At 36.7% G+C, this 26,517-nt stretch overlaps 1 protein-coding gene across 1 annotated transcript in view; it reads left to right on the forward strand.

Moving 5' to 3' along the window:
* Positions 1-26,517, forward strand: part of TTN (titin) — a 470,266-nt gene that overhangs the window by 95,685 nt on the left and 348,064 nt on the right. The window contains exons 41-46 of the mRNA XM_030210848.1: positions 2,268-2,312; positions 5,705-13,933; positions 18,792-22,334; positions 23,066-23,344; positions 25,067-25,630; positions 26,151-26,432. Coding sequence (XP_030066708.1) covers positions 2,268-2,312; positions 5,705-13,933; positions 18,792-22,334; positions 23,066-23,344; positions 25,067-25,630; positions 26,151-26,432 — 12,942 coding nt within the window. The remainder of the gene's footprint in view (positions 1-2,267; positions 2,313-5,704; positions 13,934-18,791; positions 22,335-23,065; positions 23,345-25,066; positions 25,631-26,150; positions 26,433-26,517) is intronic.

Consider the following 26,517-nt stretch of genomic DNA (forward strand, 5'->3'; position numbering starts at 1 on the left):
TTAGGGTATTTGGAAAAATCATTTTAATTTAATATTATAACCTTAAGATGGTAATATTAAACTTAGGGGACCTTTTACCAAAGTGCATTCAATTTTGCATTTACTGGAAATTAACATGTAATAACTACAGATTTAATGCGGCACCTACTGTGGGCTTGGCCAGCATTTTTGTTGCAGGTTGTAGGTTTAAATGGCCATTAGCATGCAGTACTCTGGTTGTAATTAGTGCTAATGCACTTTAGGAGGTGCTGTGTTTATCTGTGCTAATTGCAAAATTTGTAAGCATGCAGTAGTTTCCGCATGCTAACTGCAATATGTTCTCCAAGCCTGTTCTCCACCCATGCCCTACCTACTGGTACCACCAACCCAGAAGTCTTATAACTCATGAATTAACCCGCACTACTTGTAAAAATATCTCAAAAGCAGTCACCGTGTTTGTGCGGTAACAGTTAACAGGCGCAAATTTGCTCATTAAGCCCCAATTTCTATAAAGGTCACCCAAATTTGGGCACAGTCCTAAGATGTGCATACAACTTAATTGATTAACAAGCCATTATCAAGCAATAATTGGGTGCTAACAATCAATTATTTATATTAATTGATACATATTAGGAATTATGCGTGCATCTACCTGTGTGCTATTGATATAACAACGGATTCTAAAATCCTATAAGGGTCCTTTTTCAAAGGTATGCTAGCATTTTTAGTGTATGCTAAACGTTAAGAGTCGCCCATGTATTTCTATGGGCATCGCTAGCATTTAGCATGCGCTAATGATTAGCATACCCTAAAACTGCTAGCATGCCTTTGTATAAGGACCCCATGGTTTGCAACCCAAAAAGGAGTATGGCCATGGGAGGGGCATACCGACATTTTGGGCACAGTGTTATAGGATACTGGGGATGTGCGGCCAAGTTGCACACCAGGATTTATACCTGATTTCAGCAGCCATAAGTCCTCATGTCCAAAGTTAGGCACAGGAATTGGTGCCATGCACTATTCTATAAAGGGCACTCAGCCAGAAGACTCCTTTGTAGAGTAGCACTGAGCACTGATTTTTGTTGCAGTGTCAATTTGTGACTGCAATTTACTGAATCTGGCCCAAAATGTCTAATCCACTTTAGTTAAAGGGCCCCTTAAATGGATAGTTTCTGTTTATGATAGGGCTGCTATTTGTAGCAATGGTTGGAATAAGTGGTCACACCTAAGTGCATTATGCAATGCATGCAGCTGATAATATTCTGTAAGTTGTGTGTGTCCATGCTCCGCCCACATGTACACCCCCTGAAAGTTGCACGCTAAAGGCCAGATTCTATAAATGATGCTGAAAATTCAGCCTTGATAAAATTTGGTGCACATCCTATTCTATAAAACGCACTTCAGGATGTACACTCTTTATAGAATAGTGTTGAGCACCAAATTCAGCGCTCAGCTTTGGGCTTTGAATTCGGTGCTCTGTGGGCATGAGGATTTATGCCAGCTGAAACCTGGTATAAATCATGGTGCACAAATTGGGTGGGCGCAGATCCCCATTATTCTGTAACACTGCACACATCTTTTGTGAATTGCCCTGACCTACTCATGCCCCTCCCATGGCCATGTCCCCTTTTGCTTTTTGTTCCATGTGGTCTTTGTGATGAATTTATTGGTATACTTGAAGTCTTTGCAGAGGATTCTTGTTTGAGTTCATAGGTGCTTCTAAACTGAATTTTAAAATAGTTAATGCAGGGTAAGATGAATGCAGTACTCTTCTTAATGTGGCAGGTTAGCAACTGAAATTCTCATTCATATCAGCATTGCATTCAATCCATGGGAAAATGATAAATTCAGAAATCTCAGACCAGAATGAGCCAATATTTTTTAAAAAATGATTGGGGATCCTACAGACAGTTTACTTCTTCCTGGACACAGTAAAGGAGCTTGTTCAATATTGGATGTGCTCAGCACCCACTTCATCCACAGAGCTGGCTCCTATGCATTGGACTATGGATTGCTGCTTTTAGTTACAGTATGTAGGACATGTAAAGGTATGAGGAGTTAAGTGGAGAAAAAGTGCTGAAATTCAATTACATTTTTCATGTCATTGAAACACATTTCCTCATAATTTATTAGATACCTGAATTGTATTTTTGTCATGCATTTTATGTATTTATGTGTGCTTGTGTCTTGTCTTTGCAACAGTTGATGGTAAATTCTCAACTTTAAAAAATATTGTTTTACATCACAAAATATAATTATTCCAATAATCTATTTGTATTTTATTGCAGCTCTTGAGGGTGTTATCCGAGAGACGATTGAAATGGAAGTGAAAGGTAAAATCTTTAAATGAGCATCAACTTTAAACTATTACATGTTGTAAATAAGAGGTAACCTTTTGTATGTGCTTTCACAGTAAAAATGCACAGAAAAAGTAGGGTGTCCTCTGTTTTGCAGTTAAAAGGAAATGGGGGGGGGGGGAATGATGCTACAATGGATATAAAAGAACAGAAGAAAACTATTCTACTACTTAATCCAACCCTTCCCCTCCTTTCATTCCTTTAATAGTGCTGCCTGGGAGAGATGGCTGATTTAATTGATTATTCTAGATTGCTCTGTAAGACTTTTAGGTTCTTGTTTCATACAGTAAAGTTCTGGGAAAAGTCATATTTATAGTGTATCTGATAGGTTATGGCGTTACAATACACCCTTGTTTAAAACATTACAATTTAAAATTGAATTGGTACTTACATGAAAGTTTAGCATGACACAAAGGGGGTAATTTTATAACAGGGGGCCAAGGTTTGGAGGTGGAAAAGGCACCCATTTCTAGCCTATTTAAAAAAGACGTCAGGCAGAAATTGTGTCTAGATTGAAGGCACAAACATTATGCCTGCTTGAGAAAAGGCATAAATGTCAGCACAGGCTTGTCCAAGTTCAGTCCTTTAGGGCCATGAACAGGGCCAATTTATTCAGAGTATTCCTAATGAATATGCATGAGAGAGATTAGCATACCATGGTGCTGGTGGGCATGCAAATTTCCCTCATGGCTATTCATTAGGGATATCCTGAAAAACTACTACTACTACTTATCACTTCTATAGCGCTACAAGGCATACGCAGCGCTGTACACCATACACATAAAGACAGTCCCTGCTCAAAGAGCTTACAATCTAAATAAGACTGGCCTTGTTCACGTCCTTCAAGGACTGAACTTGGAGAAGCCTTTGTTAGCTTGTACTTCGGGTGTATACACACAAGTATTTTATAAAATATACACCTAAAATATGACTCTGCTTCTGCTCCACCAAAACTCTGCTTGGAGTATGCCTACTGTATAAGTACATGTTGGCTTTGTACTATGTATATTTTTAGGTGTGACCTAATTTTATAAGAACCTATTTATAGGTGGTTTGTGTACAAAAATGGTTTATAAAATTACCATCAAAGATATTTGGGCCCAGTATACTAAGCAGCGCTAAGAGCACATTAGCATTTTTAACACACGCTAATGATTAGCACGGGCTAAATGCTGTCGCCCATAGGAATATATGGGCAACTCTAGCGTGGCTTAGTAAACAGGGCCCTTTGTGTCATGTTGGTGCTACTTTGTTTTATATATGTACCAGCCAGGGTGGTATGGCTCTGTTAGTATCAGGATTTTGACTGCTTGCCTTGAACGTTTGTTATACTTTGCATGCTGACTTAAAAAAAGGGATATTTTGGGAGCAATTCATTGGCTAATACCATGTGTGGATAAATTACATTGTGGGAATCCATAAAAATTAAACATTTAAACCAGGTGCAAACTTCAGTACCCAGTTTTAAAAGATATTTTCTGGAGCTTTTAATTTTCAAAGAGAGTCACATGTTTGCATTGTAGGATTATAATTTTTTCTTGTTTGTTTTAATATTTTGTGCTAGAGCATAATTACAATTGCAGTCCTGTCAGTGCTATTTTTGGGGCAATGTTAAATTAACAGTGGCTTGGTTAATAACCCTGGTGATTGGAACCTTCATTTCAATGGCATTTGAATAGCTCTGAGGCACATTGTTCTAGCACATAATGTTTAGCCTGGCACAGCTCAATGCTACATAATAATAGTGCTGTACAGGCATATGAATTCTATTATATGCAGTTATACTTTTAAGCTTCTAATCCATGCTTTGCAATGATTTTATTTCTCAAAAAGTGTCACTTTAATGCATGATATCATGTAGAAAAAATAATATTGTAAAGCATCTCCAAAAGTTACTGTTAAACTTGTTGCTTTAACAGTAATTATTCAAGAAACACAATATAATAAATGTATTACACATATATAAAAGACATACATTCTGCCTTCTTTATTCACTCTGACACACACACACACCATACATTACTTGGCTTTTACATACTATTTACATCAGTGGCTCTCACCTTTTTTTCAGGAGGAACATCTAATCAATCTGTTTTTAGGGATACCTACTATGAATATACATTAGACAAATCTACGTACAGTATCTCCCTCATTCTATAACAGGTTGTTTAAATTTAAGCACCATTTGTGTGCTTAAATTTATAGAATACTGACATTCACTTATGCATGTAAATGGCAGTAGAGCACCTAACTGTAATGACTAAGGGGTCCTTTTACTAAGGTCTTCTAATGGATTTAGCACACGCTAATGATTAACATGAGATAAATACTAAGAAGCCCATAGGTATAAAATGAGCTTCTTAGCATTTAGTGCGTGCTAATCATTAGCACATACTAAATCCATTAGTGCACCTTAGTAAAAGGACCCCTAAGCATCTAAACGCAAGATGTTCACAAGGGAGGGTCATGGGCATGTCCTAGGCATGGCCAACATTTACGTGGACTACTTACTGAATACTGTAAATTATGCATGTACATGTCATATTTAGGCATAAACCTGGCATAAATATGCATTCCTACATTTAGGTATGCCAATGCCATTTTATGCTATCATTGTTTAAGAACACTTATGCACTTAACTGTTCTTATAGTTCAGGCTCACAAAATGTGGAAATTTGGTGCCTGTTAATAGAATTGCCTCCTATATGCAGGTGTCTCATGCATATTTATTACAGATAGCCTAAAAACCAGATTAGTTAGGTGTGCCTTCAAGAAAGGATTGAGAACCATTGCCTTACATGGCTTGCAGATAGCGTACAGTATGTGGACAATGTTGCTTGTGTTTTCATATAAAATTGTGAAGTTTGTGGCTGTATTAGTTCGAATAAATGCCTTCTCGCTTTACCATAGCTGATTACTTGCCAAATTCAGTTTTTGCATAACTTTGCAAACAAAAATTTCTCAAGTATCTGAATATTTTACCCATGATCAAAAGGATCAGAAAGGGCGTTTATTCTACTGTCTGCAAGTCAGGTAAGATTTTCTTAGCCATCAATCATACAAAACCTTTGGAAAGATAAATATACATGCATATAAACATCCTATTTCGAGATTCATTTTTGTTTGTTGAAGAAGAAATATCCACAGTTTGAAGAAAGAAAAGACAGCGAACGATTTTCGTGTCAAAATCTTTAACATGGTCTTGCGTTTATTCGAACAAATATGGTGAGTGGCTTTTTTTTCTATAGATTTGAGCATGTTTATTATTAGAATTCATATAATACTATATAATTTATTTATTTTAAATTATCATTTACCTTAAAAGTACTTGAAAAACAGTAAAGTCTATATAATGGACTCTTTTACAGAGCCTTTCTTCAACGATGAGCATGAGTATTCAGAAAAAAGAAGAGGTTTACGAAGTGCTCTTTCAGATATTGAAGACAACTTGGATTCTGGATTTGTGTCTTCTAGAAGATATGCAAGCAGATATTCTCCTATAAGCTCTTGGCCAGAATATATTAAGCCTTCTTTTATTCAAAAACTGAAGTTCAAATCTGTTATGGAAGGGGAACCGGTAGATTTCCAGTGTAAGCTGATTGCTTGTCCAGTTCCAAAAGTTATATGGTTTCATAACAATAGGCCAGTCTATAAAGATCTCCGTAAGGTAATGAAAACTGAGAGTGATATGCATTTGCATTGTTCAAACTTACAGATTCAAAATGTTCAGGAAAGGGACTCTGGAAGCTACAGAGTATTTGCTATTAATAGTGCAGGATCGGCAGAAAGCACTGCTTCATTGCTTGTTGCACTCAGAGGTGAGCAAGATGTAAACTATTTAGGTTTATTGAAAAGAACTCATGATAGTATTAATTTTTTAATACAGAAGAGAACAGAAGATATGTTGAAAGTTCGTCTTAGATGTGTTGGTTCCCCTTTTGACAAGAGGCAAGAAACTAAAAAAGGTCTCATAAAAACAATAAGCTTTGGAAGGGTTTCTCTGATTAGAATGCAAGAACCGGCGTATGATAAGAATTGTAAAGAAAATGAAATACATTCTGAAAGTGATAATATGCTTGATGAAGAAATAATAATTAAATTGCAACGTTTGTATGAAGCTAGAAGAGCTTTAAGAGACAAGAAAAGATCTTTACTTTCTTCTGGAGCGTCTCCTGAGTTAGACCTCGTATCTTCAGGTATTGACAAAAGTGATACAGCTTACTATAGAGAAAAATGCAAAAACTACAAAACAGAAAAATATAAAAACATTTCTTTACCTGATATAAAGGAATATGTGGGCACTTCTCATGTTACAGCAGATTCCCTTAAATCTGATGAATTAAAGAGTCAAATAGAACATATCTTGCCAGCAAATACAAGTCAACAACAAATTTTTCAGTCCAAACCAGTTCAAACATTATCTGAACAGATCTCAGGAAAAATTCTTGTGGAAGATATGAATATAAGAGACAAAACTAACTCTTTTAGAGAGAACTATTTATACAAAGATTATTTTGAATCTAACACCCAAACAGATATGAAACCAGAAAAAATGGAACTTGACCAATATGATGTTATGAATTTAAAGAGATCTGAGCAAACGCCAGAGTACATAATATATATGAGTCATGAAATTTATGAGGACATGAAATCTGAAAATGTAACATCTGATTCTGTCAAGAAAGAAGTTACTGAAGCTGTTGTTTCTTTGGCAAGCCCAAAAAGAGAAGAAGTTAATGTCAGCTCAGTTGTAAGCCAAGGAAATGTAGCTCAAATAAAGCAAGCTATGGTTACAAATGTCAGTGAATTTGTAACTAAGATAAGAGAAGAACCAAGCATATCTGAAAATAATTTTCAGAAACTTTCAGAACCATTGCCACCTATGTTCATTCATGATATTGAGTCACAAGAAGTGAATGAAGGAGAGGAGATTACGTTTATTTGCCATTTTTGTGGAAATCCACAGCCTATAGTTATTTGGTATAGCAATGACAGACCCATACTGCATAATCAAGACTATGTGATTGATGTACAAGGAAGTCATTCTACGCTAACTATTTGTAGTGCCCATGCCCAACATGAAGGATCTATTAGTTGTATAATATTTAACCAGCATGGAATAGACACTGCCTATAGCACTTTGAAAGTAAAAGAGACAGCTAAGCATAAACCACTTTTAACATTTAAGATACAGGTGTCAGAAGACTTTGCTGAAGAAGAAAATAAAGAACTCATGATCATACGTGACAATGAAAAACATGATCAGTTATTTAGCTGTGAAGGTAAATTTACCCTACAAGTTCCACAGGTAGGCATACCCCTACCATGCAGTGCAGACTCAGCCTTACTTTCAGTTCCAGTAGAAATTAAAATAACAGCTCCTAGTCCAACTCCTGAACAAGATGAGTATGCTGAATCTTTCCTTCAACCAATTGAATTCAGACCTGAATCTACCTCTGATGATCATACCTCTCAAGCAATAAAACACAAATTTAAATTCTCTTTTGATGTTGTGAGCAAGCCACCAAAAATTTTAAAAGATATTGAAAAAAGCATTAGTTGCAAAGAAGGAGAATCAGTTATGCTTGAATGCTTAATATCCAGTGATCCTGATCCCACTGTAACTTGGTATCACAATGAAAGGGTGCTAAGTCATTCAAGTAAGTTTAGGGTTGAGGAGGGATGTAGTAGGTATCAGTTGTTCATTGATGATGTTTGTAATTCTGATGGTGGCAAATATAAATGTGTTGCTGAGAACAGTGCAGGAGTAGTTGAAAGTACAACAGATCTTAAAATTGAAAGTTCTTTCTCAAGCATCTTTAGTAGTTCAGAAGAAATTACTGTCAGAGATAAGAAAGCTCCCATTAATCAGAATCTAAACATTCCAAGCAAACATTTAAATGAGTCTTCTGTAGATTCTAATGAAAAAGAATATTCTGTACGTCAATATTTTTACAACTCAAAGAAGCAGAGAGAAGCAAATTTGACAGATAAGAAACATTTTATATCTGTCAATGATTTAAGTCAAGCTTCACCATTAGAAGGAACAGCAGGTCAGTTTTATGAACTAGGTGTAAAAAGAAAGGAAATCACAAATATATCTGAAAAAGAATATTTAAATAAAATTCAGCCAAAAACTGTAAATAATCTAAGGAGAACTACATATACCATTCTAGAAAAGGTTTCTGAAAGCCAGGACACAGTGACAAAAGTTAAAAGAGTGAGAGATAAAGTTCTTGATTTTGAGAAATTGTGGTCTTCAAAGAAAGATGTTCCTAAGAAAATTAATATTAAAAGTGCATTGACTGGAGTACAATCTGTAGAAGATATAAAGACTCCTATTAAAGATGTTGATGTTAGTGCAAATAAAATGGAAGCCCTCAGGTCCAATGAGTTTATACCTAATATAGAACCTGATCTGCATAAACATTTATCTGATTTACAAATTAACTCAACTAAGGAAGGAGAAAGTTATGAAGGTAATATCAGGGATGTGTCTTTAAAGAATGTGAAGGAACAGATTCATGTATATGAACTGAAGCTTTCTGATAAAAAAGATGAATCAGAACAGAATAAAATTCCTATTCCCTCACATAAAACAGTACAAGAGTATCACGATCAATGTGACATGGATTTATATTTCACAAATATTTTGATCAGGCAATTCCCGGATCTTTCTGACGCAGAAGAGATCTCTCAATTGAGGTCTGAATTTGAGAGTCTCTACCAGGATCAGTTTTATTTTCAAGGTGAACCTGCAGAAGAGCAGCCTAGAAAACACATTCTTGCACATGAGAGGTCTTTGCAAGGAGTCAGACAATTACCAAATATCTTACTTCAAGAGCAAGAGAAAGAATTATATGGAACCCAGTATTTAAAGGATTTTGAAAAGAATAAGAAACAGGAACAACTAGATGAGAAACCAGCATCTTGCTTGGAGACAATGAGCCCTGAACAACAAAAAGGTGTATTATATTTGCAAGAAGCATCTTCTACTGATCAAAGTACAGATCATTATTTGGACAAATCAAAACAGGAAAAGATTTTTAGTCCCTCATACAAAATGGGAGGAGAGTATAATAATCAACGTGACAATGATTGGTATTTCACAAATACTTTGAGCAGGAAATCCCCAAATATTACTGCCTCAGAAGAGAAATGGGATACTTCTCAGCCAAAATCTGAATTCCAAAGTCTGTCCGAGGATCAGTTTTATTATCAAAGTCAGACTGAGCAGCCTAAGCAGCCTTTGCAAGAAATTTGTCAATTACCAAATAACTTATTACAAGAACAAGAAAAAGAATTACATAGAATTCAGCATTCAGAAGATTTTGGAAAGAAAAAGAAACAGGAACAACTAGACGAGAAACCAACATTCTGCTTGGAGACAATGAGCCTTGAACAACAAGAAAATGTATCTGATTTGCAAGAGACATCCTATAATAAAAGTACAGATCATTATTTGGATGAATTAGAACAGGAAAAGGTTTTTAGTCTCTCAAATAAAATGGTAGAAGAGTATAATGATCAATGTGACAATGATTTGTATTTCAAAAATAATTTGAGCAGCAAATCCCCAGATATTGCTGTCTCAGAAGAGAAATATAATACCTTTCAATCAAAGTCTGAATTGCAAAGTCTGTCTCAGGACCAGCCTGCAGAAGAGCAGCCTGTAAAACACATTCCTGCACTAGAGATGTTTTGCAAAGGGGTCAATCAATTACCAAATGTCTTATTACAACAGGAAGTGAATGAATTATATAGAACTCAGCATTCAGAAGATTTTAGAAAGAAAGAGAAACAGGAACAGCTAGACAAGAAACCAGCATCAATAAATCCTGATGAACAAAAAGATATATTAGATCTGCAAGAAATATCTTCTACTTATCAAAGTATAGATCATTATTTGGATGAATTGGAAAAAGACAAGGTTTTTAGTCCCTCATATTCAAAGGTAGAAAAGTATAATGATCAATGTGACAATGAGTTCACAAATACTTTGAGTAGAAAATTCCCAGATATTGCTGTGTCAGAAGAGAAATATGATACCTTTCAGTCAAAGTCTGAATTCCAAAGTCTGTCCCAGGATCAGTTTTGTTATCAAGGTCAACCTGCAGAAGAGCAACCTATAAAACAGACTCCTCCTACACAAGAGATGTCTTCACAAGGAGTTAGTGAGTTTTCAAATATCTTATTAGAAGAGCAAGGCAAAGAGTTATATAGAATTCAGCATTCAGAAGATTTTGTAAAGAAAGAGAAACAGGAACAGCTAGATGTGAAACCAGCATCATGCTTGGAGACACTGAGCCCTGAACAACAAAAAGATGTATTAGGTTTACAAGAAGCATCTTCTGCTGATCAAAGTGCAGATGATTATTTGGATGAATCAGAACAAGATAAGAATTTTAGTCCCTCTTATACAAAGGTAGCAGAGTATAATGATCAGTGTGACAATGATTTCACAAATACTCTGAGCAGAAAATCCCCAGATATTGTTGTCTCAGAAGAGAAATATCATATCTTTGAATCAAGATCAGAATTCCAGAGCCTGTCCCAAGATCAGTTTTGTTTTCAAGGTCAACCTACAGAAGAACAACCTGTAAAAGTGACTCCACCTACAGAAGAGATGTCTTTGCAAAGAGTCAGTCAGTTACCAAATATCTTACTACAAGAGCAAGAGAACGAATTATATAGAATTCAGCATTTAGACGATTTTGAAAAGAAAGAGAAACAGGAACAACTAGATGAGAAACCAACATCCTGCTTGGAGACAGTGAGCCCTGAACAACAAAAAGCTGTATTAGATTTACAAGAAGCATCTTGTACTGATCAAAGTACAGATCATGTTTTGGATGAACAAAACAACATAGATCAAGATGGGATATTTGTTTCTAAAGCTATAGATCTGGATTCACATATTTATGCAGATCTCTTACCAAAAACTATAGCCTCTGTGCAAATTAATACTTTAGGCACTCAGGATTTTTCTGACCAAGCTGCGGTTTCTAAAGAAAGAAATATAGTTCAAGATGAAAAACTGTCTGTAGACCAGACCTATGAACTGATAGTAGATGGGAAAAGAAATGACATCTGTTTCCCTCAGGAAGCCATGCCAAGGGACAAAGTGCTTAACCATGGTGAGGAACAACAGGAAGAAATATTTTTCCATGACCAAACTAGTTTTCCAGGGAAAGCTGAATCTGCCAGCCATAATTTCCAAAAGAATGCTCTTGCTGAAAACATTTTAAGTCAAGAGCTTCATTATCAGCAAGATGCAATTGGTGCCCAAGAACACAGACTTTCAATCAATGCTGTACAAACAAATTTGATTTTAAGAAATGATCTAGATAATGATAAGCTTACTCCTCAGAGTTCAGATTCACAAGAAGTACACAACCATCAGAAAAATATTGATTTAGAAGAGGAACTAAGGGCAGAGTCTGAGAAGTTTACATATGACCATGCAGAAGTTAACATTTCATTAACTCCTCAAATATCTGCGTGTCAGCATTTTCATAAATTAGCTCAGGACAAAAGTGTGCCTACTGATGGAGAAAGTATAGAAATCAGATCTCAAGATGGTTATAATGTTGTATTGGATTTGAAAGAAGCTGCACAGGAGCAAAATTATCAAACTATATGCAAATTGGAGCAGCAAGAACTTCAGTTTACCTTACCTGAACAGTCCTTTGACCAAGAAGCACACAGTTCCATAGTTGTTGGTAAGACACCCGAACCAGTGTGTTATGAAAAATTGGTTCCTGAAGAAGCTAATCAAGATGAACCAGATACATTATTTGAAGCACTATCTTTGAACAATAAAATAAATAATCTTAAGGAAAGTGAAGTAAGTAAATTAATAGATAAAAACATAGAGGAAGAAAGTCTGGAGCATTCTTTCGAAAAAGAAAGTGTTTTGCAGACAAATGTGTCTTCAGGTGTTCCTGAAATAATTGCTGCTGAAAAATGCTCTTTACAGAATATTTCTAATGGTGACAAGCAGATTTCAGCTGAATTGTTGGAACCTGAACCCTTTTGCTCTCTGACAGATTATTTACTCACTGCTGAGAAGCAGGAAAATTCACAGTCTAAAGCTGCTGAAAAAATGGAATATGTTCAGGATGATGATATCACAAGTTTTGAGGTTGAAGATGTAACATTTAGTGCTGTGTATGACTTTTATAATCAGCAGCGGGAACATGCCCGTTCAATGTCTCCTGAATCAGAAATTTCAATTGACATTGATAGCACTGCAGGTGAGGAAATAGTAGAAGTTGAAAAGTTTTATACTCCGCCTTCATCAATTGAAAAATATGAGTTTCCAGTATCTCCTGACTCTTATTATACTCCTGTTAGTACACCTGATATGTTTTCAATGCCTTCAGAATTATCACCATCAAGGATTCCAGAGCCCAACACAGCCCATGGACGCTTGGAAACAGCCACTAGTGCAGATGTTCAGCCTTTGTGTTTTGCCATTCCAGTAGAAACAAAGAGCCTAGGTTATCAAGTGAGCTGCCATGAAACATCTGGCATACCTTGTCAAGCAGATGAATTGAAGAGGAATGAAATCCCCCCTGCATTTGTCAGACCCTTGCTAGGTAAAAGGGTATATGAAAACAGTATGTTGACTTTCATTGCAGAGGTATTAGGTTGTCCTGTTCCCGAAGTTAGATGGTACAGGAACAATGTATTGATTGAAAAAGATCAAAGAGTTAAAATAGAAATAGAAGGTAATACATGTGTCTTGGAGATTCAGAATGTTCAAAAATCAGATGAAGGAGAATATATATGTAGTGCACTGAATATTAAAGGAGAAGCAAAAAGTGTCACCCAGGTTGAAGTTTTGCCTCAGGAGGGAAAATGTGTAGTAATGCCTCCTCCTGCAACTCATCAACATGTTATAGAGTTTGATTTGGAAGAAAGCACAACATCAAGATCTCCTTCTCCTCAAGAAATACTTTTGGAAGTAGAGTTGGATGAAAATGAGGTTCAGGAATTTGAGAAACAGGTGAAGATAGTCACAATTCCTGAATTTACCTCCGATAACAGAAGCATGATTATTTCTTTTGATGTTCTTCCTTTATCTTTGGATGAATCCAATATAGGCTTTGTCACAAAAGAAAGTGAAGATATGAAAATTAGCTTTGACATAACTCAAATGCCACCACGTTTTACAAACCCCGTTTGTGATTTGGAAGTTCTAGAGAACTCTGAAGCAGTATTTAAATGCTCAGTGATAGGTCTTCCTGTTCCTACAGTCACGTGGTTTAAAGAAAATATGGTCATTAAGCCAAATGATAAGTATGTCGTCAGTGATGAGAAAGGAAATATAAGTCTAAGAATTCTCAATGTCTGTCTTTCTGATGGTGGATCTTACATATGTAAAGCTATAAATAGTTTTGGAGAAATTACGAGCAAAGCTCTTCTTGTTGTAAGAAAGTCGCAAATTATTTTTGCAAGGACAGAAGGCAGGGAAGTGGCTGATATATCTTTAGGCAGTGCTAAAGATATGCCTCAGAAATGTGACTTACTTGTTGGTGAAACAGTTCCAAATGGTAATCAGACAGAACGTAAATTTGAATTTGAAGGCTGTTAAGCTAATAGCTGTGACAGAGCAAGAAATGAAGAGGAAGGAGAGAATGTATAAACATTAATTTTCAATGATGAAGGTGTGCTCAAATGTGTAGCTACAAATAGAGCAGGAAATGCTACAACCAGTGCAATATTGGAAAAAGCTTAAATTCAGTTATAATTTCTATTATAAATTATAACTGAATTTAAGCTTTTTCCAATATTGAGAATTAAAAGTAGAAATTTGCACTATTTGCACTATAGTCCAGTCAGCAACTTGTAGGAATAAAGCTGTATTTATATAGTTCTTAGAGTTTTAAATGCCCACAGTTCAAGGTGAAGATCCCCAGATGACTTTTTATTTAAACTGCTGTATGCTAACATGTAACATGCTTTCTAGATGTATGTTCAGCACATACAGTATATTGTTTGCAGTATGTGTAAATATGTATGTCTATATTGTAGAAATGCACAATTATTTTATTAATAAAGCTTGGCAAATACATTGAAATTAAACATTGTCATTAAATTTGTGATTTAAATTTAGCTGAAATATTATGCATAATTATTAAATTCTATAAATTGGTGCCAAGAATCAGGGGCCCCAATGCCATGTACTTAGCACAAATTCTATAATGGTATCTTGGCACCAAGGTTTCGTTATAGAATAGTAACAGAAGGTCAGCATTGGTGCACCTAAAATTAAGTGCTAACAGTTATGCCAAGTCAATAGCAGTTGTAACTGTGCCCTGAAGTGCACATAATGTGTGGAGGGGCATAATCGAACGGGGCACCCAAGTTTTTATGAGGGCATCCTTGCAGGACGGCCCCGCGAAGGGGCGGGAAAACCTGTATTATCGAAGCAAGATGGCGTCCATCTTTCGTTTCGATAATATAGTCGAGGACGCCCAATCTCAACATTTAGGTCGGCCTTAGAGATGGTCGACCTAAATGTTGAGATGGTCGACCTTAGAGATGGTCGTCCCCGGTTTTCAGCCATAATGGAAACCAAGGGCGCCCATCTCAAAAACACCCAAATCCAAGCCCTTTGGTCATGGGAGGAGCCAGAATTCGTAGTGCACTGGTCCCCTTCACATGCCAGGACACCAACTGGGTACCCTAGAGGGCACTGCAGTGGACCTCAGAAATTGCTCCCAGGTGCATAGCTCCCTTACCTTGGGTGCTGAGCCCCCTAAAACCCACTACCAACAATTGTACAACACTACCATAGCCCTAAGGGGTGAAGGGGGCACCTACATGTGGGTACAGTGGGCTTTGGGTGGGTTTTGGAGGGCTCACATTTACCACCACATGTGCAACAGGTAGGGGGGATGGGCCTGAGTCTGCCTGCCTGAAGTGCACTGCACCCAGTAAAACTGCTCCAGGGACCTGCATACTGCTGTCATGGAGCTGGGTATGACATTTGAGGCTGGCATAGAGGCTGGCAAAAATATTTTTTTTAAATTGGTGACCACTGGGGGGGAGTAAGGGGAGGTCATCCCCAATTTCCTCCGGTGGTCATCTGGTCATTTCGGGCACCTTTTTGTGGCTTGGTTGCAAGAAAAAATGGACTAAGTAAAGTTGCCCTTCTTTTTTCCATTATCGGCCGAGGACGCCCATCTCTTAAGCACGCCCCAGTCCCGCCTTCGCTACGGTGCCGATACGCCCCCGTGAACTTTGGTCATCCCTGCGACGGAAATTAGTTGAAACGCCCAAAATCAGCTTTCGATTATGCCGATTTGGGCGACCCTGAGAGAAGGACGCCCATCTCCCGCTTTGTGTCGGAAGATGGATGCCCTTCTCTTTTGAAAAAAAGCCTGATAGTGTCCTAGAAGTTAGGCACATATCTCAGACATACCCACAATCCTCTCATACTCTAATCGTGTTTATGCCCCCCCTTACACTTAAGTGCTAAACGATGTTGATATGTATGTTATAGAATAGAACCTAGCACTTACATGTGTAATTGCCAATTAGTGTCACCAAGCATGCACATAAGTGCTATTATTCCATAGCTTATGCACACAATTGGTGCCTATCTTTAGTCCCCAGTTTACAGAATTGCCCTTAAACTTAGTGAACACCCAACTATCATTCAGCTGCACCTTAGTTTGAGGTTTTACCAAAAGTGCCCAACATTAGCTTGAAAAATGTCACTAAACTTGGTACAGCCATCTCTTTAGAACATTATTTTTACATTTTAATTACCATCATTTGATATGTAGTAAGATTATTTTGAAAAAGGAAATGATTAGCAGCTACATAGAATTCAGGTACATAGAATTTTTTTGATCACAAGGCAGTACTAAGGGGTAAAATGTGGCCCACGGTGGCATCGGCATGTGGGATTGCTGCGCACCATGGCCACCTTTTACCACTACAGGTAAAAGTTTTTTTAAGAGGCAGTAAATGGCCATGAGGTACTTTAAAAATTGCCACATGGCCATTTCTGCTGGACTCCTTACCTTTTCTAATGCCAGAAATGGTATGCACCAGACCCAGAACTACTGTTGGGCTCCTGGGAGAGCTCAGCGGTAGAGCCGATTCGCTGTGCACAAACCTGGAGGTACTCCTACCACCTCATCATAAAAGGGCCTCTAAGCATACTTAAAAGTCTCGACCATAAGGGGTCTAATTTTACATCATTGCACCTAGGTGAAAAGTCCCCAAAAGTGCCTGTTTTATGAATATTCTATTAAAGGCAACATAAGTGTCTGTATGCCTTTATAAAATGTTCTACAGTGACCTCAGTAGTGCACAAATGTTCTGAAAATTTACACCTGCCTGAAGAAAGGGTAAATGTGTGCAGGTAAATGCATACTTTATAAAATATGCATGCACATTGCAATTTTGCCCCAGCTGTGCACAAAGTACGTTCCTGGGAATACCTATGCATGCCATGAGTATAAGTATGCACCATGTCACTGTGTGTACTTACATATGAGTATTTGGATGTATAATTTTATATGAGTCCTATTTCCTCATGTAAAAAATGCTTTATTTGAGGAAAAATCTTTATAAAATGATTCCCTTACTATATAACCATCAGAGGTGGCTATTGGATTTCTCTCTTTAAATGAAATAATACTCTTTCCTATCATTTAAAAGGTAGCATGACATTCAGCGGTCCTCTCTGTCCTTGGAGTACCCATTGCTACCTGCATAAGTCCTTTTGAATATTGACCCCAATAGAAATAATATATGGTAGTTCTTTTGCCAGTCCCATTGTACATAGCTACTATTATCCTAAAACTGAAGCAGAAAATGTTGTCTTTTGCTATGATGTTATATTTTAATGTATAGATGTCTTCATAAAATAAAGTAAAGTTTGATAAACTTTTAATTGGTGATATTCGTTTCTTCCCTTTGTCTCCTGGATTCAGTTAAGATTTTCAGGTAACAATTTAATCCAATATTTCAGAACATCAGAACAATGTCAGCAGAAGCTGTTCTAAACTATTAGCGGAACTTGAAAGCTCACAATCGGGAAATCTCAATTCCAAGTTTGGATTTTCTAAACTCTGCCTCCACACTTTTAAATTGGGACAGATCAGTGCTAAGTGGGCTTTTCTGGTTAGAAAGTTCTGTAAACACTGGTGCATAGCAAGAAAAGCCATGTTGGTGAATTCTAGAAATTTATACTACTGAAAGAAAATCACTACAACACAGTAGATTTTCATTATATAAATGCCTCTTAAAATTTAATTTAATTTAATTTTTAATTGTTCTTTCATCAATCATGGTTTCTCTAAAACATTACCCTCTGCCTGATATTCAACCAGTAGCGGTGAGCATTTTCCTGCCCACCGCTGGCGTTATTCCCAGATAGTCAATGCCAGGCCCTATCCAGGCTTCAGCATTGAATATCCATTTTTTTTTAGCTGGCTAACACATATCCAGTTAAGTTAATATTCAACCCCTCACTGCATAAGCCAAACTAAATAAAGATAGGACTGCTATTTAGGCTGCCCAATTTAACAACCAGTTAAGTGCCTCTGAAGATGTCCAGGTAGCCACAAAAATGCAATTTAACTGATGGGTGGCTGTTTCCAGCTAGTTAAATTGTTTTGAATATTGGCCGGTACATTTTCAGTAAAATCACACTAAAAACAGTAACAATAACCCCTCTACTTTTGCTTGGTAGGTACAAATGATGAATGCAATTCAATTTCATACAGTAAATCAGTATTTTGATCTATTCATCTGGGTGCCTGACTTTATCTATTCATGTGCCCTTTCATCCATTTGTTTCTTTGTTTGTTTTGTTTGTTAAAGAGTCAATGTTAATTGTTTAATGGGAGGAGGAGCGAGGAGCCTGGAAGTTCCAAATTGGTCTTTGGGTTTCTACCTCAAATTGAACCAATCTTTACACTACAAGCCTCCATCCATTCACAACTACATGTGAATTTTCCTAATTATAAAACAATCCTGCCCCCTCATCCCATTCTAGTTCAGCCATTGCACAATGACCTTCAGCCAGGAAGCACAAACTGTTGGTCCATCTGGAACATAATACATGGTTACCAAATCTGATCATTGTGCCGTGGCTGAGAATTCCTTTTTTCTGGGATCTGTGAACCCCGTATCTCCACTATCCCCAGACCTGGCTTTCTAAGGGGCAAAAATAAGGCTCAGAAATAGAACCCCTGTCTCTTGGATAGTAATGCTTGGTACAGCCAGAAGGCCAGCTGATTAAAGATAAAAATCTTCATAGCTTCCTAAATAAAAACAAACAAATTATTGGGTATAAAAATATGATGCAATAGTGTATTCAGGTGAAATGTTATTTAATAACAGATCCCTTGACTTATTTATGACTTTTACATATGATATGGCTATAAAATTCATTAGTCAAATTGTAATAATTTTTTTCCCATACAGACCTTTCTAGTTCTGTTGTATCTACTGAGGAAGACAGAACAGAAACCTACAGCAGCGAACTTCTGTTGTCTGATAATGATAAAACACTTGAACTTATACCTGAATCTTCAGTTTATTCAAATATATTAGAGATGAAAAGGCAGAAGGGCAAAGTCCCAGCTTTTATTAAACAAGCTTCTTCAACAGAAGTAACGGTTGGTGATATGGCCAGACTATCAGTTAAAGTTAGTGGTATTCCAAAACCAAAAATTCAGTGGTTCTGTAATGGAGTAAAACTGGTCTCTTCTATGGACTACACATTTGTATTTGATGGCAATGAACATTGTTTTATTATCCCATATACCAAATTTGAAGATGAAGGAGATTATATGTGCATTGCCACGAACGAATATGGAGAAACAATGTGTAGTGCATATCTAAAAGTAAAGGAAAAGAGTACAGCAGAGGGCTATGTTAACATCTCTGCTAGTGGTTTTCAATTTAAGAAGCAGAGTATGGCAGAGAAGAAAACAGCTAAATTATCTGAGAAATCTTTAAGTCAACAGATCATTGAGTCTCGTTTATATGCTGTTAGACTCCCTGGCAAGGCTGGAACTGAGCCACAAGAAGGGCATTCCATGTTATACACAATTGAGACAGAAGGCAGACATTCTCTGGCTAGTGAAGAAGTAGACACAATATATGATGCTTCTTTATCTGAAGCTACACTGAATCGAGAAAAGATTAGCCCAGCCATACATGAATATCAAATGACTGAAAAAACGATAGGTGTTCCTCCTCATGTTGTAGATTCTATAGCTGCTAAACATCATTTCCCAACTTCTTTTACTACAACTGCAGTCCAGGAAGAGAGAAGCCTAATAGAGGACAATCCTGAGCTAATTTCAAGTCTACCAATAACAGAAATATCTGGCTCAGAGCTGCAAACAGTGTCTGACATTTCTTTACCTATACTTGAAGAACTGAGCCAGCAATTCAAGGAGAAAGAATTCAAAATTACTCACTCAGATACTACTGAATTGCAGCTGTGTAAAGAGGAGAAATCAGAATTTGTATCTATCACTGCTGAAGAAAAACATGGCATGATAGATGATAGAGTTGCAGTTTTTATGGGATCTGACACTAAACATGCATCCTCAACTTGTGAACAAAAGCAAATACTATGCACGCACAAAGTTGAATGCATTGAGGAGATACCTAAAGAGACATCATTTACATTTCAAATGTCCATGTGGGAGAATGGTCTTTTAGTACATGAAAAAGAAAAGGTGCTACAATTGGCTGTAGCATTAGAGCAACTACAAATAACTGAGTTTCACACTGAGGAAATATATACCTTTGACTTGGCTACCGATGCAAAATTATTAAAAGAATTTTCCAAAAAAGCGTATAGGCCTCTAATTGACTCCCAGAAAATGTTATTCAAAGAACATAGGCTTGCAGTGATAGATACAGAAGAGAAAAAGACGTCATATTTGAAAGAAGGAATGGTAAAAGCTAGTCTTATAGTAGAAGAAAAACAGCGGTTTTTACATGATCATGCCTTGACTATTCCTGGATTAAACGGTGCAGTCACTGTAGAGAGCCAAAGAGAAGGTGTACAGCCTATGCACCTGCAGGTTGCTTGTTGCCAAACAGCATTACCTAGAGAAGAGCCCTTTAAGTTTGAAGTGCCAACCAAGGATCAAGCAGCAATCAGAAAAAGTTTAACTTTACTATATTCTTTGATATTGGATGAGAAAAACCCAATATCTTATGAAAGCACCAGTCAGCTTTCAGCCCTCAGTTGTACAGCTAAAATTGATGCTACAAAAGAACTCTTTTCACTTCTTCACCTACAAACAATACAGTCTGCACATGTATTGCTTAAGGAAAATAAACTTACTTTTGGAAAACTCAATCTGCAGACTGCATCATATAAAACTGAAAAACTATTTCAAAGGGCACTGACTATAGCAGAAACACACAAATTGTCTGCAGAACAGCTAGAAACTCTTAAGATTAGTAGTGAAGGTACATGTACCATATATACAATGGAACCTCAGATAAAGAAGTACTTCAGTGTTGTGCGTCAAGAAATACAGCTACCAAAAGAACAAATTATAATTGCTGCAGAAAAAGAACAGAAGGCTGCTCTGCATAAAGAAGATAATCAGTTTATCATGCAGTCATCAACTGTTACTGAAAGCCAAGCATTAGATGAAGGACATGTGACTGTTATTCAAAATATAGAGAAACTCTTATGTGAGAGTAAATATGAACCAACGTTTTCCTTTGAAGCAATATGTGTTGAGGATCAAGGTATATCTGTCAAAAGTGCTGAGATCTTAGAAGCAGCAGAACAAGACTTTGCTGCAAGAATCCAAGAAGGACAATCAATTAAACTCCCTTTATTATTGGAAGAAAAGCAGGTTATCGGAGAGGAGCATTCAGATGAATTAACAAGACCAGAATCACAAATGCTTATGATTAAGATGCAAGCAAAAGAAGAGCTGAGAGTGCATGAAAGACAAGAAAGGAGCAGCCTTTCCAAAGAAGAAAAGTTTGTGCCTCTAATACCTAAAGTATTTAATTTAAATATAAGAACTCAAATAAAAAATGCTCTATTATCTGCAGTAACACACGAGCAACATATCTTTTGGGCTGAGTTGTTAGATGGAACTGAAAACGTAGAAATAAAAATAGTTAAGATTGTGAAAGAAGATAAGTATACAATATGCACTTGTCTCATCACAACAAATTCTGTTCCCCAAGAACTAACAGTAGTTCTTGAAGGAATATATCCTAAGATTGCTGATTTGAAGACTGAACTAAAAGGCGCTTTGTTTTCTGTTGTACAAGAAGAAAGACAAATTCTGTTAGCAGATCAACCAAGTACTATATTAGTTGCTAAGCCAGAGAAGTTGAGTATTACTTGGTTACCTATGAAAGAACTGACTACAGTCCTTGTTGAAAACCAACCAGTGTTGCAAGAATCCATTGACATTATTTGTGATGTTCTAGAACCCCAAAAGGTCATAATAAGAACTGAATCAAGTGACTATTCTGAACAGCTTGTCCCTGCTCAAATGGTTAGCACTGTTGCTGTAAAAAGTGACATCAAAGATATAGGTGGCACAGCAATTACCACTGAAGTTACCTCTGCAGATATGCCAGATGAAGGAGCAGTAGAAATTCTGAGAAAGAAAGAAATCAAGGAAGAAATAGTTGAGGAAGATATTTTAAAAACATTGACATCAGATGAAAGCAGAGTTAAAGTGGATTTCCCTATTATACAGAAAAGTCTAGTAGACATTGTTGTTGAGGAAGGTAGTAGCATCAACTTGGAGGCAGTAATAACTTGCACTAAGAAGGTAAATTGGTATTTTGAAGGTAAACTGGTATCTTCAGGCAAAAAGTTCAAGTGTTTAGAAGATCATGACACACACACACTAGTAATCAACAAAGTAGACAAGGAATTGCATCAAGGAGAATATACCTGTGAGGCACTGAATGAAGGTGGAAAAACAACAACTTCAGCGAAACTCACAGTTATAAAAAGAGGTTGGATAATGGGGATAAAAAATATATTTATAATGCCACTGATTTACTAATTAAAAATTTTATGTATGTATCTACCAGATACAGATAAATTTATTAGATATCTATAACAATAGTCACCAAACTAATTACAATTTGTCCTTCTTTCCTTTTTCTTCCTCTTTTTTTTACCACATTCCCTCACATACCTTCTTTTTTGTAATATACAGAACACAGTTTTCACTTCCCTTTTCTACAGCTTATTTATGGGATATTTTTCATAACATTAATTTTTATTTCACCTGCCCTTAAATTCAATTTATGGTATGTTCCAGCCTTGTATCCACAACACCAGTAAATTCACTACTTGCACATTATATTTGCCATAACTATATCTTATCATTACACCTTTGTGTAATTTTGTAAAATGGGGATTATCCAGTTTGCTGTTAGCACAAAATCACATGGTACACCACATCTTCATGCATGTTTCTAATCATATCGCATCTTATTAGCTCTCAGGTTTAATTGTTCACTGTTTACTAGGTTGAATCCTTCTTGCATCTCCCTTCATTTTAACTGCCGTTTTCTTCACAGTCATGTCACTTGGATTGCTGTCACTTCCCGTGGACTGCTAGTAAACCAGCACCAAATTCCAACTGGCCACATCTTCACTTTTATGTAGAGACAATGCACAAATGGCTCACAGTCTTGTAAGGTCTATATCAAACTTGATTTTTATTTCTTAATTTTAGCTGCACCAGTATTAAGGAGGAGAATTCAGTCCCAAGAAGTAGCTGTTGGCCACGCTGCAAAGTTCACTTGTGAGATCGAGGTTGCACCTAATGTGAGATTCCAGTGGTTTAAGGCCGGTCGAGAAATTTATGAGAGCGATAAATACTCAATACAGACAACAAATTACCTCTCTACTCTGGAAGTTTTAAAATCTCAAGTTGTTGACTGCGGAGAATACAGTTGCAAGGCGTCAAATCAATTCGGAAGTGTGAGCAGCACAGCAACTCTATCTGTGACTGGTAAGTACAGTGAACATTTTTATTTGCTGTAGCTAGGTAGCTTTCATTTCAGAATGTGGTTCTCTGGTTTTGCTAAGCATATGTTAAAGCATGTGTTTAGATACTGCACCTAGCTATATTGTAATTCAGGATTGTTAATTGTAATTTAATATAATATATTTATATTCATCATACAGTTTTTTTTAATGCTGACTACTGTGGGCAGATTTGGGACTGGATATTCAGTGCTGGCCCATACCCGGGTACTGGGACTGAATAACCTATGACTTCTGGAAGTTAACTGGGTACTGCTGATACCCAGATGGCTATTCAGGCAACATAGGACTGCTAGTTATGTGGTCCTACTAGCCCGGATAGTTATCCGGACATGTTTACTTTACATTATTTAATGTTTCACCTCACCTAAAGCTCAAAGCGAATTACAGTAAAAGTAAAACCATATACAATGCAGTTCATGAATGACTCATATTCAGTCACTAACTCTGCTCAATAAAACATTTCCTTAAAAACCAAAGCCTTCAAAAATCTCTTAAATCTTTTGTAACAATAATTTGGCGAAGTTCTAAAGGAAACTCATTCCACAATTTAGGCCCTTGTATTTTAAAAGAGCCTTTACATGTAGATTGTAATTTAACCTGCTTGGTATTTTCAAAAGACCCTGCAAAACTGACCTAAGATGCCTAATTGGGTTGTATTGCTTCAATAAGTCTGATAAATATACTAGGCCCTCTGTTCTGCCTGTGGACCGCCCCAGCACTAACAAGGCAGTGTTACAGTGGTCACATATGATATTCAGCTGCATGATCTGGTTAAGTGCCACTGTATATCATGTGGTGAGATGGTCAGCATGATTTAACCAACTATTAGCCTGCCTTCCTGGTTAAATCATGCTGAATATTGACCCCTAAAGCTTCAAGTTCTAGTTCAATTCTTTGCTTCTTTTGAGATTTCTGTGATAAGGGAGTCACATGTGGTTTCTGAGCTATTAACTGAATAAACTGACCTCTCTTCAGATTTGGAATAATTTTCAAGCAAATTGTGGATTTCTTTACTGCACAACACTTTTGCACCTAATTGAAAACAAGTGTCTAGGGTGGCTAAAGACATAACTTTCTGTGATTAAGACAGATGTACTACGTGAAGCTTTGTGCTAAAATGAGAAACAGTGATAGCTCACACTTTTGCTTATTTTAGTGCACCAAATCATATTTGCAAAGTTTTCCTCCTTTACACAAAGTACAATTTTACACCTAGGACCCTGTTTACTAAGCCGCGCGGCGTGTTAGCGTTTTTGGTGTGCTAACCTTGTAGATGCCCATAATATTCCTTTGAGTGTTTACACGGTTAGCGCACACTAATTTATAGCATGTGCTAAAAACGTTAGCGTACCTTAGTAAACAGGGCCCTTAGTTTTTGGTAAGATTCACATCAATTGTTAATAAGCTAACTGTGATGCAAAATCATGAAAAGCAGCTAATTAACCAATAGCACATAGGTAAACCATGTACAAAATGTGCTTTGCAGATGAAATATTACCTCACAAATCCCTCTACCTTGTTGAGGTGTAGTTATAATTTTTAGATTGTAAAATTTCCCATGGCTAAATTTCACAAAGCATTGCCTTACATAGTTCATTACCCTTATTCACTATTGTATTGTCATTAATAGAAAAAATAGTTATTTTGAGGAAACTCACAATTATCATTAATATTTCTCTTACAGAAGCGTTTTCTCCATCCTTTATTACCCGACCTGAGTCTGTAACAGCGTTTGTGGGTAGGACTGTAAAATTTCAAGGTTCAGTGTCAGGTACCCCAGTGATTGATGCAGTTTGGCAGAAAGATGGTTTTCCCATTTCTTCAACTGGAAACTACAGAATTTCAGCTGTCACTAACAAGCATGTTTTAGAGATCTCAAATATAACTACAGCAGATAAAGGTATTTACTCTTGCAAAGCTTCCAACAAGTTTGGGGCCGATATCTGTCAGGCTGAGCTGACAGTTATTGATAAACCACATTTTATTAAGGAGTTAACACCTGTGCACTCTGCTGTCAACAAAACAATACGTCTTGAATGCCAAGTTGATGAAGACAGAAAAGTATCAGTCGTGTGGGTCAAAGATGGACAAAAAACCCTCCCAGGCAAGGATTACAAGATATATTTTGAAGACAAAGTTGCCTCATTTGAAATTCCTGTGGCTAAGCTTAAAGATTCTGGAAATTATGTATGCACTGCTTCAAATGATTCTGGGAGCAGTTCCTGCTCTGCATCGGTAACAATAAGAGGTACGATATTTGATAAACGCCATGCAATACCTTCTGCTCTTAAACTTTGTAGAAAATGTTATTTTGTTCTACAGCTATAAGCAAAAGTGCTAAATTTCATGAAAGTAACCATTTGATAATTAACCGTATTCACTTAAAATCAGTCAATTTCAGTACTATGCTAGTCATGTATAGCAACACTTTACACATGATCTGAGACTTTTGTATTGTACTCATATCTTTTCTACGAATTCTTACACTGTATTGTTACTGAGTTGCATAGCATATTTGTTGACTCTAACATGCTCAGTACTCTTTTCAAAGAGTGTAAATGTATGTCATCTAAATATCTTTAGTACCAGATTTCCTCTGGGTATCTTCATTTAGTTGGAGAAAAGGGGATTGCTGACAGTGCCACTTAACTATGCCTGAGGACTGCTACCAAAAGCATAAAAATATTTTGTGTTCTTAGTCTAATAATCAATTTTCACATAATTACCTTTTCATAATTTAGCATTTTTCTTTTTGACTCTTTCTTTAGAACCACCATCATTTTTGAAGAAGGTGGAGCCATCTTATTTGTTAAGACAGGGTGAATCTGCACATCTGCGCTGCAAGGTCAAAGGCTCACCTGTGATACATGTCACTTGGTTCAAGAATAACGTGGAAATTAGGGCAAGCGATACTCATAAAATGTCATTTGTCAACTCTGAGGCTGTGCTAGACATTACTGACATGAAAGTTGATGATAGTGGAAATTATTCTTGTGAAGCAACTAATGATGCTGGCAGTGACAGCTGCACTTCTGAAATAATTGTCAAAGGTTTGTTTTCTTTATAAATTAGTGGTTCTTTTATTCAAGAACATAACTGAGCATTACTTCTTATAGGCCTTAATTACTTATTCAT

Source organism: Microcaecilia unicolor, chromosome 7, assembly GCF_901765095.1.
Source record: "Microcaecilia unicolor chromosome 7, aMicUni1.1, whole genome shotgun sequence".
Classification (NCBI taxonomy): domain Eukaryota; kingdom Metazoa; phylum Chordata; class Amphibia; order Gymnophiona; family Siphonopidae; genus Microcaecilia; species Microcaecilia unicolor.